Below are 16748 nucleotides of genomic sequence, written 5' to 3'. Positions count from 1 at the left end.
AATGTTCCATTAGCTGTAATAAAATGAGTTTGTTATTATACATTTTTCAGTCTCTAAAAAGAAAATCTGCAGCTGAGGATAACTTTGAAGAGATTACAAAAGAAGTTTTATTTTAGCTGAAATAGATTGAATGCAAAATGGAATAAACTGACTGTTTACAGGCAGAGCATTAGACCAAAACATACACATAAAGGATTCTAAAAGCATAAAATGTTTAAAAAGGAAAGGTTTTAGTAGTTAAATACTAGAATCTGTAATCCATGATATTTATGTGAATCCTTAAATATCTGACAGTTCATAGTGTAAGTAGTTCTGCAACAGTCAAAGAGCACAAAGATTTTAGTTTTTATAAACTCTCATCCTGGAACGTCTGGGTGGACGCTTTTGTCTTTGTATATATATATATACAGGTATGGGATCCGTTATCCAGAAACCCGCTATCTGGAAATCTCCCATAAACTCCATTATAATCAAATAATCCAACTTTTTTAAAATTATTCCTTTTTCTCTGTAATAATAAAACAGTATCTTGTTCTTGATCCAAACTAAGATATTATTAATCTTTATTGGAAGCAAAACCAACTTATTGGGTTTATTTGGAAAACCCCAGGTTCCAAGCATTCTGGATAACAGGTCCCATATATATATATATATACAGAGAGAGAGAGAGAGAGAGAGAGAGAGACTGAAACAGCTTACTCACCCTTAGAAAAAGAAAAGCCCAGGTGCTGCCGCATATGCTGATAGATATACAATATATATAGATATATGTATATACACAAACACACAGAAAATGTCACAGAAGTTTTTGTATGTTAAATCATCTGTTGATAAACAAGGGAGAGGCTTTCTGAGACCCTTTCATGCTTATTCTCCACCAGTGAGATAAAATAACTCTAAACTGAAATTTTGTAATAAATGTATATTAGAAAGCTTGCAGGCGTTTAACATATTAGCTCTTCTCTGTGACTAGTGAAATACCAGAGCTATTGCAGGGAAATCTTAGCAGACCTATCGTTTTTTTTTTGTTTTTCAGTAATCTAGAAGGGTTTTTGGAAGAGTTTGCAGATATCTCCAAGGAAGACCAAATTAAGAAACTTCATGACTTGCTGGGACCCCACATGCTGAGGCGGCTGAAAGCAGATGTCTTTAAGAACATGCCAGCCAAAACAGAATTAATAGTACGAGTGGAGCTTAGCCAAATGCAAAAGTACGTCTGTATGAAAACCTGTTGGATAACACCATGTAATCATATTTAGTTATGCGCTACTGAAGACTAGTAACTCAGATATATATGTTTACTTAAATTGCTAAAATGCAGTAGAGCTAAATGAACTGAAGAAAAAGCATTGAGCGAGATGTATAAGAGTGAATGTGGAGTAATTCTAGGTCCTTACTCTGAATTTAGGGACAAACTTTTCCCTTTTGTACAGAGCATCCTGCTTTTCTTGTATTCTTGCAGGTCTCTGCGTTTCTTTTTGAATTGTAGAGACCTGTGGCTTCCCTACAAATACAGGACTGAGTGTGTTATTAAGCATTGTGTATTGGGGACGTGCAAACAATTATGGAACATGCACAGGCCGCAAAGGCACCCTGCACTTACCGCATGTCCTATGACAGACATATGGCCTGGGCACTTCCTCTTGCTGCTGTCATGATAATTCCATGTTCATTACAAATCTTCTCAGATTTTTATAGAAATTTATTTCTACCGATTTTCATGCAGGAAGTATTATAAGTTCATATTGACAAGAAACTTTGAGGCTTTGAATTCGAAAGGAGGTGGAAACCAAGTTTCATTGCTCAACATCATGATGGACCTAAAGAAGTGTTGTAATCACCCTTATCTCTTTCCTGTCGCTGCTGTGGTATGTATAAATATGGCACTTCTTATGCCATTATGTCATATACATCGAGGTCAGCCAGTGACATTTTTTTAGTAAAAATATGGGAATTCCTTAACCCATAACATAAAATACTAGTAACGTAGAACAACAGTGGGCATTGTTATTCAGAAGAAAGGGCAAGAACAGTTTATTATGATATCTTAGAAATGAAGATGGAAAAAAAAGATAAGACATAGATTTAGGTTATGGTTTCCGGTTGGGGTTTTTTTTGGCAAAAACTTACATTTTTCCTGGAAATTTTTTTTAGAGATGTATTATAGACCGAAGCTGCTAAAAGTCAGAATTTGAAAATCCACCATCTCAAACTTGCCACGATCATTTAGAAGTCAATGGCAGATGTTCCTTTTACAATTTGAAGATATTGTGATCTGCGCTGGGTTTTGTCCGATAATCCAAAAAAACAAAAAAAAATTGTAATTCGGGCTTCAAAGCTGAAAAATTTGTATGATTTAAATTTTCGAACCCCTGTAGTGTTCAGTATGAATAAATTTAGGTGTAAAATAAGGGAATGATTTTGGCCATTATAGGTGTGAGATCCATTATCCAGAAACACTTTAACCAGAAAGCTCTGAAATACAGAAAAGCCATCTCCTATAGACTCCATTATAAGCAAATAATTCTAATTTTTCAAAAAGATTTCTTTTGAACTTGAATTTTTCAAAATTTATTATACCCTGACGCTTCAAAAAGCCAGAATCCTAAAACCTGGCATCTGACGAGGTCATGTATAAATCAATGGCAGATGTCCCCATGGCAATTTGAAAATATTGTGGTTTGCGCTGGGTTTAGCCGATAATCCGAAAAATTTGGGGTTTTCAGCCAATAACTTTGGAAAAAACAAGCGTTTCCAGAGAAAAGTCAGAAAAAAACATACTATTCAGTCTTTTCCTGACCCTACTTTTTCGAGTTATTTTATTAATACATAAGGCAAAATCGTGGACTGGAGCTTGGTTTAATAAAAAGATGAGATAAATTCAAGTTTTAGTAAGCAACCCCCTTGATGTTGAAAAAAAGACAAATGTCTATAAAGTTAAATCATTTCCCAAAGTAAGGTTGAAAATGTGACTTTTTTAAACCTCTGCTATTATAAAACAAAAGCTGGCCAAAAGTACCTTTCATTTTGTTCAAGCAACGCTGGTACGTGTATGGTGGACTGCAGACCACAACAGGTATACAGGTATACAGGTATAGAATCTATTATCCAGAATGCTTTGGACCTGGGGTTTCTGGTTTTCTGCTAAAAATAATGTAAACATGAAATAAACCCAATATGGATCGTTGCAGGTCTCTATAAGAATAAATTGCACCATTTTAATAAAAATTCACTTTTTTTAGTAATATGTGCCAATGTATAATCCTAAATATAAAATTGTCATTTTAAGTACTAGGGCCAAGTCCAGTTGCATACATTTCACTGTACTCACACATAAACCAAGGGTACACATCCATGCTAGTTACATCAGCCAATGAATGGGCAGAGCACTGTCTTTCTTTTCTTTTCCTTTTTTTTTTTTAGTTCTAAGCATTCACATTGATCTCGTTCAACATCTGTTTGCTATCCCTTCTTTTAGGAAGCCCCAGTTTTGCCAAATGGATCATATGATGGAAATTCTTTGGTTAAATCTTCTGGAAAGCTGATGCTTCTACAAAAAATGCTGAAGAAACTAAAGGACGGAGGGCACCGGGTGCTGATTTTTTCTCAGGTCTGGAAAGGCATTTGTAGAGTCATAGCTTCCAATGTTTCAATGACTGGAAACTGTGTGCACTTACAGTGAATAATTACTTTCACAGGTTTCAAATATTTATGAATTGGTCTTCTTGTTTGGTTCCAGATAGTATCGAATATTTTTATAATTTACATATGTAATCCAATGAATTCACATTTAAACAATAAGAAGACCATTCTCAGCACATATAAAATAACAAACAAATAAAAGAAATGTTATGATGTTGGCTGTTCTCCTGGACAGCTGTCTTATCTGCTTCTCTGCCAAGGCAAAGAGATGGCTGCCAGTGAAATAGGCAAGATCTGGTTTCCAGATCTGAATGAAACTTTCATTATTTTTTATTATATTGGAAAAAAAAAAATGTTAAACAAACAACATCCACAATTTTCTCTTTTGCAGATGACAAAAATGCTGGACTTACTTGAAGATTTTTTAGAATATGAGGGCTATAAATATGAACGAATAGATGGTGGAATCACAGGAGGGCTACGGCAGGAGGCGATTGACAGGTTTAATGGTATAACTGTATTCATTTAAAGAAGCTATGGAATTCATATTTTATGACTTTGTTCCATAAAAGCAGCTGAAATGTACGAACTGTTAAAACTACTGATATCCTTGATTAAAGGGATATTCTCAATAAAATACTCGTTGCTTTAAAACAGGTTAGTCTGTGGCATTTAAACTCGTGTTATCAATCCAACAGCTGTCCAGGCATAGGCTGGCTATATGATGCTCAAATATAGTGGGAGTTGTTTTATAGCAGTAAGAAGCCAACACAGTATTTTAAATGTGGCAGGATTTTACTAGAACATGGTGTACGTATATTCCACTCATCCTCAGGCAGCATGGTAAAATGATTAAAAAGTGTTGTGCGGAGAACTGTGTAAAATCTTCATTGATTACTGTAGGAACCCTGGTATTTTTCTAGTAATCTATATTTTATCTTCCATTTAGACAACCCTATCCGGAGGCACAAACTATTATATGCATGTCTGAAGAAGGAATAACATAATGATAAATTGTAGAACGTGATTATCAGCTTTTTTACATTTTTTTCTGAACCTCATTGAGTTATTTGCACAAAAGCAGTATTACTGAAATATTCTCAATAGATCTAATCCTAGTCATTGGGCCACTGAGTCACAGTGGGACTGAGCTTTTACCCAATTTCAGCTCAGTCTGAATAGAAAGTTGGCTTTTCATTGAATGTTTTTAAGAAAATAATTTTAGTAACTTTTTTTACCCATGAGTGGTCGAGTTTTTGAAGGGGAAAACTTGAATTTTTAGAGGGGAATATATATTATTTATTATACCCCAAAACAGATAAAAATCCAGATCCAAAAATACTCAATGGCAGATGTCCCTGAAGTTGTTCCTTGACATAGTGATCTGCACTGGATAAAGTAGAGTTTTCAGAGCATCAGTCGTAAGATTCAAATTGCGGCGATTTTTCTCTCTGACTTTTTTGAAAACAATTATTGATAAATGAGTTCAATTCGTGGATGGGCGTTAGGTCGACTTTGTTTTAATAAAAAAATTAGATTAATTTGAGTTTTATTTAATAACCCGCTTATTTACCATTGTTAGTCATATTTGCTCTTTCTTTTCTCTCCTTTAGCTCCTGGTGCTCAGCAGTTCTGCTTTCTCTTGTCCACTCGAGCTGGAGGTCTGGGTATAAATTTAGCTACTGCTGACACTGTAATAATTTATGACTCAGACTGGAACCCTCACAATGACATACAGGTCAATCAATTATTCAGCATTGGTTTTGTATGAGATGTTTTTCCTCAATAGCTAGGTTGCATATTCCTTTATTCTTTATCCTTCACTCCTCTTGCTTTTCTTCTTTATGCACATTTTATTCCAAGGCAAAAATGCTTGATTTCAATTATTTTTTTAATGATTTATTTCTGTTATTGATTTTATGAATTATTGAAGCCAATATTGCCAGTTTGCACTGCACATATTTGTATGGCATCTTTATTATTGTTAATATGTTGCCTTTTTTATCTAATTTTCAGCAGTGCGAATGTCATTAAATAGCATTAATTAAAATTATCTAAATGAAACTTTAAGGGGCAGATTTATCAAGGGTTGAATTTCGAAGTGGAAAATTCTTCGAAATTCGACCATCCAATAGAATCCTCCGACATTCGAATCCGATCGTACTTCGAATCGTACGATCGTAAGATTTTCCTTCGATACCCAAAAACTTAGATGTTAAAAGTTTTTTTAAAGAGACTTCAACTATCAGATGGTCGAATATTCGAATGATTTTTACTTCGAATCTAAGTCGAAGTAAATTCGAAGTCGTAGTATCATATTCCCAAAAAATACCCAAAAAATTACATCGAAATTCAAACTTTTTTAACTTTGAAAATTCACTTGAGCTTAGTAAATCTGCCCCTAAAACTTGGCAGTAGCAATTCACTGCCGTTAGTGAATCAGTCCTTAAACCATAAATCATAGGATACAGTATTTTTATACTAAACTAAAATAGCAGGAAATTAGTGAGAAATTATAACACATTAAAAAGAAAAATAAGGGAGATGCAAACAAAATCAGTTAAAAGTTTTCTACAGCGGAATTAAGTGTTTCATTTTAGTAAATGTTCTTTCTTTATAAAAAGATTTCCTTTGTCTTGTTTACAAATGATGGATCATACATTTTTCAGAAGAGAATTTTGTCACATTTTGCATTTTATGGTTTTACTTTACAGGCGTTTAGCAGAGCTCACAGGATTGGGCAGAATAAAAAAGTGATGATCTACCGGTTTGTCACTAGAGCCTCCGTAGAAGAGAGAATCACACAGGTGGCAAAGAGGAAAATGATGTTGACCCACTTGGTCGTACGGCCAGGACTTGGGTCTAAATCTGGGTCTATGACTAAGCAAGAACTGGATGATATTTTAAAATTTGGCACCGAGGAACTGTTTAAAGATGATGTTGAAGGTGAGAGGATAAAGAAACAGATTGTTAAAGGGGATGTTAAGTCAAAAATAATACTGCATATACATAAAAGAAGCATCTTTGCATTATACTTTATTTAGAAATTTAGTACAATTTTTATAAAACAAGCAAACTTCTGCTGGCTTTCGTCTCCTTTCCCAGTTGCACACTGAAATCCTTTGACAGCTTCACGGCTGACAGATGGAGTAGTGCGCAATGATCGGGTACTCCCGAATTTCGAAGGGCAGGGAAGCAGCTTGAGGGATTCTTTCTCACTGAATAACAAATGAAAAACAAACAAATACAAAAAGTATTGTAGAAGTGATACCTACTGTATATTGGCTAACAATAAAAATACATTACAAGCTTTCGGAGCACCAAAGCCCCTTTGTCAGGCAAAATACAAATGAAAGCTAAAAAGGCACAGCATATATACTGTTAGATCAGTGAAAGGTATTCATGGGCAATACATTAGGAAGTTACAGATAGATAAAATGTAGAAATAGTACAATGAATTAGGGTGGGTTGTAAATAGTCCAGGAGTCTGGATTCAGTCAGGTCACATAGTGAAACATGAAACCTGAACCTAAATTAATGCCCTGTCTTAATGTGTTGAATAACTCCATACATTTTAATTCATAAATCTTCCTGGCCTCTGGAGTGTAGCAGGCTCAATGGGGCAATATCTATATGTTTATAATTATGCCAGACACAGGTTTTAGTTTATCAATAAAAACATCCTTCTTTAGTGTAACAACAACTGGCCCAATGTGTCTTTTATCTCAACTTCATGGCCTTGTTTTCATGAACAGTCACTGGGCCAGAGGTCTAAGCAGCAGACAAATCACTGCATGGGGTTCGACAGCAGAATTCTTATGTTTCTTTAAATTACGATATTTCTTTGAAGGAGAAGTAAATGTGAAATCACTAGTTGGTGCCAAATGATCTCCCAGTGATTATAATCACTTACCTAAAACTTCAGGCCTGCGCTCCTATTACCAGAAAACTGCACCATACTGGGAACGAGCACCAAGATCCTCATCTTTTTTCTTCCTTCTTCTCGGCAGGTGCAATGTGCAGTAGATTGAAAAGCTGAACTTTAAAAAAAAAAAAATCTGGCTTTTTCACTCTACTGCACATATGACAGCTCCTGGGTGGCAAAAGTTTTGGGGTGGCATGCCACCCAGCCACATGGGAGGTTTTCACAGCCATGTGCAAATCCCTGAACCAGCGTAGTAGAAAGTCTGCGAGCATATGGGGGGGGGGCACCACAGACACAAATCCGTGTCTCAGGTAAGTCATTTTAATTACTGGGGGGTACCTAACATTTGGAACCCAAGTGATATAATTTTTCCTTCTCCTTAAACTGCTAGTGCAGTCAGTTCACCGGGTGGTGGCTCTTTCTGTTGACTCGTTTATTTGTTCTAAACACAAATCTTGAGATTTGATTTACCGTAACCACAAACTTCTTTCTTGTGAAACTCCAGCCATAGATGAGCTGCCACATGATAATCCAACCAGGTATTTAGGCCCAGCATTTGCATCTGGCTTTCTTTCTGTAAGCTTGCTAGCAGCATCATTTCATATTTTGTTTTGTGACTGTTACTGTTCTCAACACATATATATAGGTAACTTCTATAATAAGGATTAGACACTGATTTCACGTGAATCATAGATCTTCTTTCTGCACAAGAGCTACATTGTATAATGATTCCAGACCATGAATTAACCCTTTATATTAGTAGCCTTATGACAATGAGATGCTGCGACCTGTCTCGGTGCTGTAACTAGCAAATGTGCTTATTTGTGTACCACTCACTCAATAACTTGTATATGTACTGAGATAACTAATGGCTCTTTCAAATAGTACATAATCATTTTTTCATGATCTCTCTCTCCTTTTTTCAGCTGACCATCATTGTGGTACCTTAACCGTGTACAAGAAAACTGGTGAGCACAATTATGTGCATAGTTACTGTGATAAAATCAGTTTGCATGTGTATGCCCTCTTACTAACCTGTCTTTGTAAAGGGCTTGTTCATCTTCAAACAACTAGTTGTTTTCAGATAGATCACCAGAAAAAAACGACTTTTTCCAATTATTTTCTATGTGTCACCGGTTTTCTAATATTAAAGTGTAAGTGTAACTTCTCGGGCGATTACGGTGCGATCTGACGGGCTGCGCAAAAACGCAGGCGTCAAGTCGGAAGCGACGGAAATAAGGTAAGAGATGGAAATGACGAATGAAGTCGCAGCATGCAGCGTCTGCATCAGACAGTCGTGTTCGCGACGAACGAACGTGGAGTTCGCCCGTGGAGTTCCTCCCTAAAGTGCAGCAGCTCTGGAAGGGGGGTCATCGACCCTGTAAACTGTTTTAAATTGATACATTTAGTTGTTACATTTCTCATCTTTGTTCCTGATGAGCAGAATCATCTCTGGGTTTCATTACAGGCAGCTGTTAGAATTGATACAATAGTTGCTAATATTTCATAGATGCTGCTGAAAAATGTATCAACTAAATGTTGCAAAATTGTAACAGTTTAGAGTCTGCTCCTGAATTACTGAGCTGCCAGACTCAAACACCAAAGACACGAACATTCAACTTTAAAAATTTTGGTAAAACAGTAAAAAATAATTAATGGAAAGTAATTGAAAAAGTATTTATTTCTGGGGAATAACCTGAAAAAAACTGAATTGAAAAAAGTGTTTGGAAGGTGAACAACCCCTTTAAACTGATTTATATAATGAAATGGAGAATATAGGACCCTAAAATGATGCTGGCTTTGTGCACTGTATCTCGCAGGTGATAACAAGGATGTGGAAGACAGCAGTGTTATCCACTACGATGATGCAGCCATTTCAAAACTTTTGGACCGAAACCAAAATGCAACCGAGGACACAGAAATCCAAAACATGAACGAATATCTCAGTTCTTTTAAAGTGGCCCAGTATGTTGTGCGGGAAGAAGATGGTGTGGTAAAAAAGTTTTCATTTTTTTCATTTTGTCAAGTGTCTGTATTACAAATACAAACTGGTGTGGGCAGGATAGCTTACCTTTCTGCATGTTTAAAGGAGCAGGAAAGATTTTCACTGAAGCACATTTTTGCATTAAATGGTCTGCTGTCCCAGATGAGCTGGTAAAATGTTGCTGAACTATCGTTTTTCTGTGCACTTAACCCCTTGATTATACAGTATAACGTAACATTGTGGGGCTGTAGTCCAGCAACATCCATCACACCCATGGAATGTTTGCAACATTTAAAGGGGACCTGTCACCCGCAAAAAAAATCCAAATCCTATTTTATCATGTTAGGCAAGTAAAATAAACTTTAATTACACTATTTAAATTATTGAATCTTGTTTCCTTCAGTCTGGGAATTCATAATTAAAGGAAGCAGGCAGGAGCCATTTTGTGGACACTGTAATTAAAGGAGAAGGAAAGGTTAAAACTAAGTAAGACTTATCAGAAAGGTCCATCTAAATATACCAGTAAACCCCCAAAGTAATGTTGCTCTGAGTCCCCTGTCAAAACAAACACTGCATTTCTTTCCTTCTATTGTGTACACATGGGCTTCTGTATCAGACTTCCTGCCTTCAGCTCAAAACTCATTGTCCTGGGCGTGAGCATGCTCAGTTTGCTCCTCTCTCCCCCTCCCTTCTCTGCTGTAATCTGAGCCCAGAGCAGGGAGAGACTCAGGCAGGAAGTGATGTCACACCATGTTAATACTGCAGCTCCTATCCTAAACAGAGAGTTTCTAGAGCTTTTTACTCAGGTATGGTAAAACATTCTACAGAATAAATATAGCATTCTAGCTTGCACTATTGCAGCTAATCTATTGGCAATAAAATGCCTCTGTAACTTTCCTTCTCCTTTAAGGCAAGTCTTGCATCATCTCAGAATCTTGTTTGTGCAGCAGAATGGAGATGTCCATCCTCATGCAGTGGTTATACAATTAAATGGTGAAGAGAACCGGGGAATGTGGGGAGAGCAGTGACACAAGTGCTGAATGGAAAGTGAAAGTAGTTGCCTGCCCTGCCTCTATGGCTAAGGCATAGAGGAGGGGCAGGCAATATTTGATTGACAGCTGAGATTTTTTAAATGAATTTACAACAGCTATGAATTCTTTAATAAAAACAAGAATTTGGATTCCATGTTTAATTTGAAAAGTTCTTTTATTATACAGCTTTTTGTGTTTGGGTGACAGGTCCGCTTTAAATAAAATTAAATACACAAATAATCACTTCTTCCAGTGGTATATACAAAATCACTATAACACTTTGCACATTAAGGGGGTTATTTACTAACATTTGAATTTTTGTGATCGAGGTTTTAAAGAGGAGAACTCAAATTATTAGAGGAAAAAAAGCTGCTAAAAGTCTGAATCCAAAAAGAATCCATCTCAAACTTGTTGAGGGCATGTCAAGTCAATGGCAGATGTCCCCTGTACAATTTAAAGATATTGTGATCTGCGCTGGGTTTCGTATGCTAATCTGAAAATCAGGGTTTTTGGGCGATAACCCAAAAAATCTATTGATTTGGTCGTCAAATGTGAAAAAATTGGGAACAATTCCAGTTTTCGCACGATTTCATCAAGTCTTTTCCCGCACCAAATTTTTTGAGTTATTTTATTGATAAATAAGTTAAAATTGTGGATGGGAGTTAGATGGAGTTTGTTTTAATAAAATAATGAGATAAAATCGAGTTTCAGTAAATAACTTCTGTACTGTTCAGTATGAATACATTAAGGTGATTTATTTTTTCTTTGTAATAATTAAATAGTACCTTGAACTAGATCCAAACTGACATACAATTACTCCTTATTGGAAGCAAAACAATCCTACTAATTAACAATTTTTAGTAAACTAAAAGTATTGAGAGCCAAATAACGGAAAAACCCTGTGTCCAGAAAACCCCAGGTCCCAAGCATTCTGGATAATAGGTCCCATACTTGTATCAGCTGTTTCTTTCATTATGGGATAAGTAATGTAACTGCACAAAAATCAACTACTGTTTTTTTGCATATTGTATTGTTCTAGGTCTGCAATGGAAATCACAACTACTTCTACCAGAAACTTTATTACTCATAAATTAATATTTCATTACTCAAATTAATTATTTAGCACTACACTTTTGTTTCTGTCTGATACCTATTATCTGCCAAAGCCAAATAACATGATTTTTCAATACTGATTATAATTAGGAGGAAGTGGAACGAGAGATAATTAAGCAGGAAGAGAATGTTGATCCAGATTATTGGGAAAAGCTGCTTCGACATCATTATGAGCAACAGCAGGAAGATCTTGCCAGGAATCTCGGCAAAGGGAAGCGCATCCGCAAACAGGTCAACTACAATGATGCCTCACAAGAGGACCAAGGTGCTGCTTTAGTATTTAATAAATAACCATACATGGGACTATGTATTAGACACTATACCAAGTCATACAAGTGGTACTCTGTTTTATCGCTTTATTGGGACAGGCTCTTTTGCATACTCGAACAAATTGTTTTGTACAACTGAAAACATAAGCACAGTGCCATTTGACTTTGAAGCCCTGTACAATAGGAGGTGCCAAGTTTTTTGTTGCACCCCAAAATGATCTTTCAGTAGGCACATGAATCCAGGGTCTTGCTGCCCTTTGCACATACTTGTCTGAACTATAGACTATTCTGTCATTGAAAGATCCAGACAGGTCAGGTCTTTTCCAGTAGTGCTGGATATCACGATGACAACAATATAGATATTTAGGCCTATAAGTAAGAATGATATCAAATACAGTTAAATAATGTATACAGTATGTATTTAGGACTGAAATTTAAGTTTTATTGAATGCAGTGAAAACATATTTACAGACACCTAAGCCTAGAGAAAAGGTTTTTAAATTATATACAGTATTCACATAATTACAATTACTTTGCACTTTCAAGCCTGAGAATAATTTCTTCCCTTTCACAGAATAACAAGAAATAACCTTTATTAAGTTCAGTAAAATGCATTTTTCTGCAGTTACTTTGCACCTTACAGCCTAAAACATCTCCTTTCTTTTACAGAATGGCACGATGACCTGTCTGACAACCAGTCAGAATATTCAGTTGGTTCAGAAGATGAAGATGAGGATTTTGAAGAGAAGCCTGAAGGTCAGAGTGACCAGTGCAGAGTGATTATAAGATACTTAGAGGCAGATTTACTAACTGGCGAAAATTGGTCCATTTCGCACCCAGCGCAACACTTTGCCAAGCGAAAATTCGCTCAGACAGTGCTTTGCATACGGCGGGAAATTATAAAGTTGAATAGATGTATTTGTTGCAGCAAATACATTACACAAGTCCAGGGAACCTTAATAAATAAAATAGAGTTTCTCTACACATGAGCCCACTGGATAGTTTATGTTAGAAAATGTAGGGGGGAAACTGGTTACCCACAAAAAAATCTAAGGACTTTTGCAGGCTATCACTCTGAAAAGAGAAAAAGACGCCAGCGTTTTTTGGGACGTAGAAACTGTTTCCACTAAAAAATATGATGTAAATAACAGAAGATTGAGGAAGATCTATGCACTCCAATGCACTTAGCCTGGTCTGAGCTGGCAAAGCAAGTCTGGCGAAATATTCAGTAAAATTCGCATCTTAGTGAAGATTTTCGCCAGAGCAAAATGACCGCTAGCGTCTGTCTCTTTCGCTAGTGAATTTACGCCTGCGCCCGTTATCTGCTGGGCAAAAAAACCTGCCCAATGTACTTAATGAGTTAAGTGAGTATTTCCTACTACTGCCCCATTCATCGTGGCGCAATAAAAACTAAGCTGGGTAATCCATTGAGCCAGAAATATTACACCAGAAAAAGTATTTTGTTAACCTAAGATGTGTCCAAATTCATTCTCTAAATTATGGTACATTTCCACACATTCCAGGCTCTGTTCTCTGTGTGTCACTTCAAACATTTTCAGTTAAATGTTTCATCTAAAATGTATTTGCAGGTGGCAGAAGGCAGTCTCGACGGCAATTAAAGAGTGACCGAGATAAACCACTTCCCCCACTTCTGGCAAGAGTTGGAGGAAATATCGAGGTAAAAAAATAATTTTGGAGGCTAATTATTATTTTTAACTATTTTAACTAAACTAACAAGCTATTAGCAAAGAGCAATGATCAGTTATCAGTGCTAAAACTTATAAATCAGAATTACTTTGTCAGTGCCATTATATGAACTGGTACGGTATTCTATTCTGTTATGGGTATCACAAACAAAAGTCACACAAACACGTAAATATGCCTTAAAGGAACAGTAACACCAAACAATAAAAGTGTTTTATCTCAATTAGAATAAAATGTACTGTTGTCCTGCACGGGTAAAACTTATGTGTTTGCTATAGAAAGACTACTGTAGTTTATACAAACAGGCTGCTGTGTAGACATGGGGCCACCATTTAAGCTGAAATAGGAGAAGAGGTACAGGTTACTTAGCAGATAACAAATAAGCTCTGTTATAGCATACAATGTGCATTCTACACAGTCCATCTGTTATCTGCTGTGTAACCTGAGCCTTTAATGCAGGCCCGGATCTGTGGAAATGCCACTAAAGGTCTTTAGTTACATAAAATTAGTAAGCCACCATACCACATCAAGGTAAACCCCATATAGTGGTCCCTAACTATTTACCTCTTGTCATTGTATTCAAAGGCTGGCACCTGCCTGCATGGTAGCATTTCTTGGGATAAGTGTCTCCTGACCTCCCATGATGTCACAGAGGGGTGGGTGTAGGTATATAAATAGGAGCTCACCCCGGGTTAGGATGGGGTGCGGCTTCTCATGGGTCTCTCAACCCGCTCATCATTACCTGCTACTCAATCCCAATATTCCAGTAGCAAATTAAGTAGGTTGTAGATGACTGTTCTGTACAAATGTTATATAGTCTTTTATATGTACCGCAAAGAGCCTGAAAACATTTTTGGGATTTTTTTACAAAAAATTCTGATGTGAAATAGCAATGTCTGTAAACTAATCCTATCTTATCTTTTTGAAGGTCCTTGGATTTAATGCCCGACAGCGCAAAGCATTTTTAAATGCAATCATGAGATGGGGAATGCCACCCCAAGATGCTTTTAATTCAAACTGGCTCGTTCGAGATCTCAGAGGAAAGAGTGAGAAAGAATTTAGGTAATTTTGCCCTTTTCATTTGTCTAAAGGCGCAAGTTTCACTGCATATTCTGTATAATGAACCAACATTAGTGCTACACTCTTATACATACTGAACTCAGCAGTAGTTCAAGGGAACCATATGAAATGCAATTCACTGGGAGATCAGTTCTCAATTTCTTTTATATTTCCATGCACAGGCACATGGTCAGGTACAAAATGTGTTCTGCTAGTTTCCACTTGGTGGCAGTCAAGCAATGTGTAACTGTGCAATTTAAAACAAAGTTGCCTAAGATGTCTCATGTATAGTTCTAGTTACCTGACTTCTTTCTCCTGATCCTTGATCTAGCATCTTTGTGATCACTGTACTGAATAGTACAGCATGTGTTGGGGATGTGACCTGATTTTTGGAAAAAGTGCTATTATGTCAGGTTTGAGTAGAACTTCATCAGATCAAATATCTGATGTGTTTGATTGTGTGACCTGCAGTGTACCTGCTGGCTTTATGGATGAAATGGCTCAGATCTCTGTAGAACAAAGGCTTGAGAGGAAGAATAGAAGCTGACGACTTACGTACTGGCTCATGTGCTAGTTTTCTGAGCTCATCATTCATTTTCAACTTATGGATGCCTTGCACTTCAGCCTGCTCTCTGTATTTACATTTGTTTGGATGTTTCTTATCCTCATTTCTTTATTGTGATGCAGCTCTGTCTTGAGAAATGATAAAGCACAATGAATCCATTCGTGGGGAACTTTATCTTTACATCTAAGCCAGCATCTTTCTATCAGCTATTGTACCGAATAAATGTTTTTACCTGCTGACATTTTTAGTATAATGGAAAATAACCAAAATTGCTGAGGTTTTTGAGCCCGAAAACCAGCCTTAAAGGGATTCTGTCATTATTTTTATGATGTCATTTTATTTCTTAATTACACTGTTTACATTGCAAATAATTCACTCTACAGTAAAGAATTTAATTCCTGAACCAGCAAGTGTATTTTTAGCTGTAATATTAGTGTGTAGGCAGCCATCTCAGGTCATTTTGCCTGGTCACGTGCTTTCTGGAAAAGCCAGCACTTTAGGATGGAACTGCTTTCTGGCAGGCTGTTGTGTCTCCTACTCAATGGAACTGAAGGAGTTGCAGTGGGACATGCATTTTTAATATTGAGTGTTGTTCTTATATCTACCTGGGAGCTGTTATCTGGTTACCTTCCCATTGTCTGCTAGGAGGGAAAGGGAGGGTTAATATCACTCCAACATGCAGCGCAGCAGTAAAGAGTGACTGAAGTTTATCAGAGCATGACTGGGGGCAGCTGGGAAACTGACAATATGTCTAGCCCCATGTCAGATTTCAAAATTACATGTAAAAAAATCTGTGTGCTCTTTTGAGAAATGGATTCAGTGCAGAATTCTCCTGGAGCAACCGTATTAACTGATTCGTTTTGAAAAAAAAATTTTTTCCCATGACAGTATCCCTTTAAGAAAATCACGCCGGGTTTCCTTGTTTGAGCCAAATGGCATAAATAGGCTCCTAATTTGTTTGTATTCTTCTGAATTTGCAAAAGACAAACAGCTAACGGTGTATTCTTCTTATTGTGTAGCTGTATCAATTTCTGATACCTTTGACAACCATTACTTTTGTTTTATTATTACAGAGAAAAAGGAAATCATTTTTAAAAAGTTGGATTATTTGGATAAAATTGAGTCTATTGGAGACAGGTATTCTGTAATTCGGAGCTTTCTGGATAACCGAATGGATCCCATACCTGTACTGCCTTCTAATAGCTAGTTGGGCTGCTGCATGCTTCCATAGATAAAAGCCGACAGTCACATGGTTTCAAATGCTCCATAGTGATTCGGGTTAGAAGTTGAAGGGGCTGCGGCAAAAAAAAGTGCTATCCCCAAGGCCCAGAAACATTAAGGTGAAGGTTGCCACCTACCTGCTATTTTGCTGGCTTCTCCAGTAAAAATGTTGGTTGATGCCAGTGTTCTAGTTTGCTAATCCTCTCAGTGTCTGGTTTCCTACTGGTTCTTGAAT

The 16748-nt window shown here is 36.7% G+C and overlaps 1 protein-coding gene across 5 annotated transcripts in view; it reads left to right on the top strand.

Annotated features, from left to right (window-relative positions):
* The window catches only part of chd5.L (chromodomain helicase DNA binding protein 5 L homeolog), a 135691-nt gene that overhangs the window by 87194 nt on the left and 31749 nt on the right, over positions 1–16748 (top strand). For all 5 annotated transcript variants that reach the window (XM_041569413.1, XM_041569409.1, XM_041569410.1 and 2 more), the window contains 12 exons: positions 1037–1210; positions 1727–1868; positions 3479–3610; positions 4034–4151; positions 5256–5380; positions 6357–6588; positions 8494–8535; positions 9388–9560; positions 11786–11960; positions 12634–12720; positions 13554–13642; positions 14597–14730. In XM_041569413.1, coding sequence (XP_041425347.1) covers positions 1037–1210; positions 1727–1868; positions 3479–3610; positions 4034–4151; positions 5256–5380; positions 6357–6588; positions 8494–8535; positions 9388–9560; positions 11786–11960; positions 12634–12720; positions 13554–13642; positions 14597–14730 — 1623 coding nt within the window. The remainder of the gene's footprint in view (positions 1–1036; positions 1211–1726; positions 1869–3478; positions 3611–4033; positions 4152–5255; positions 5381–6356; positions 6589–8493; positions 8536–9387; positions 9561–11785; positions 11961–12633; positions 12721–13553; positions 13643–14596; positions 14731–16748) is intronic.

The sequence above is a fragment of the Xenopus laevis genome, chromosome 7L (genome assembly GCF_017654675.1).
Source record: "Xenopus laevis strain J_2021 chromosome 7L, Xenopus_laevis_v10.1, whole genome shotgun sequence".
Taxonomy (NCBI): domain Eukaryota; kingdom Metazoa; phylum Chordata; class Amphibia; order Anura; family Pipidae; genus Xenopus; species Xenopus laevis.
This window is presented reverse-complemented; position numbering and strand designations above follow the sequence as displayed.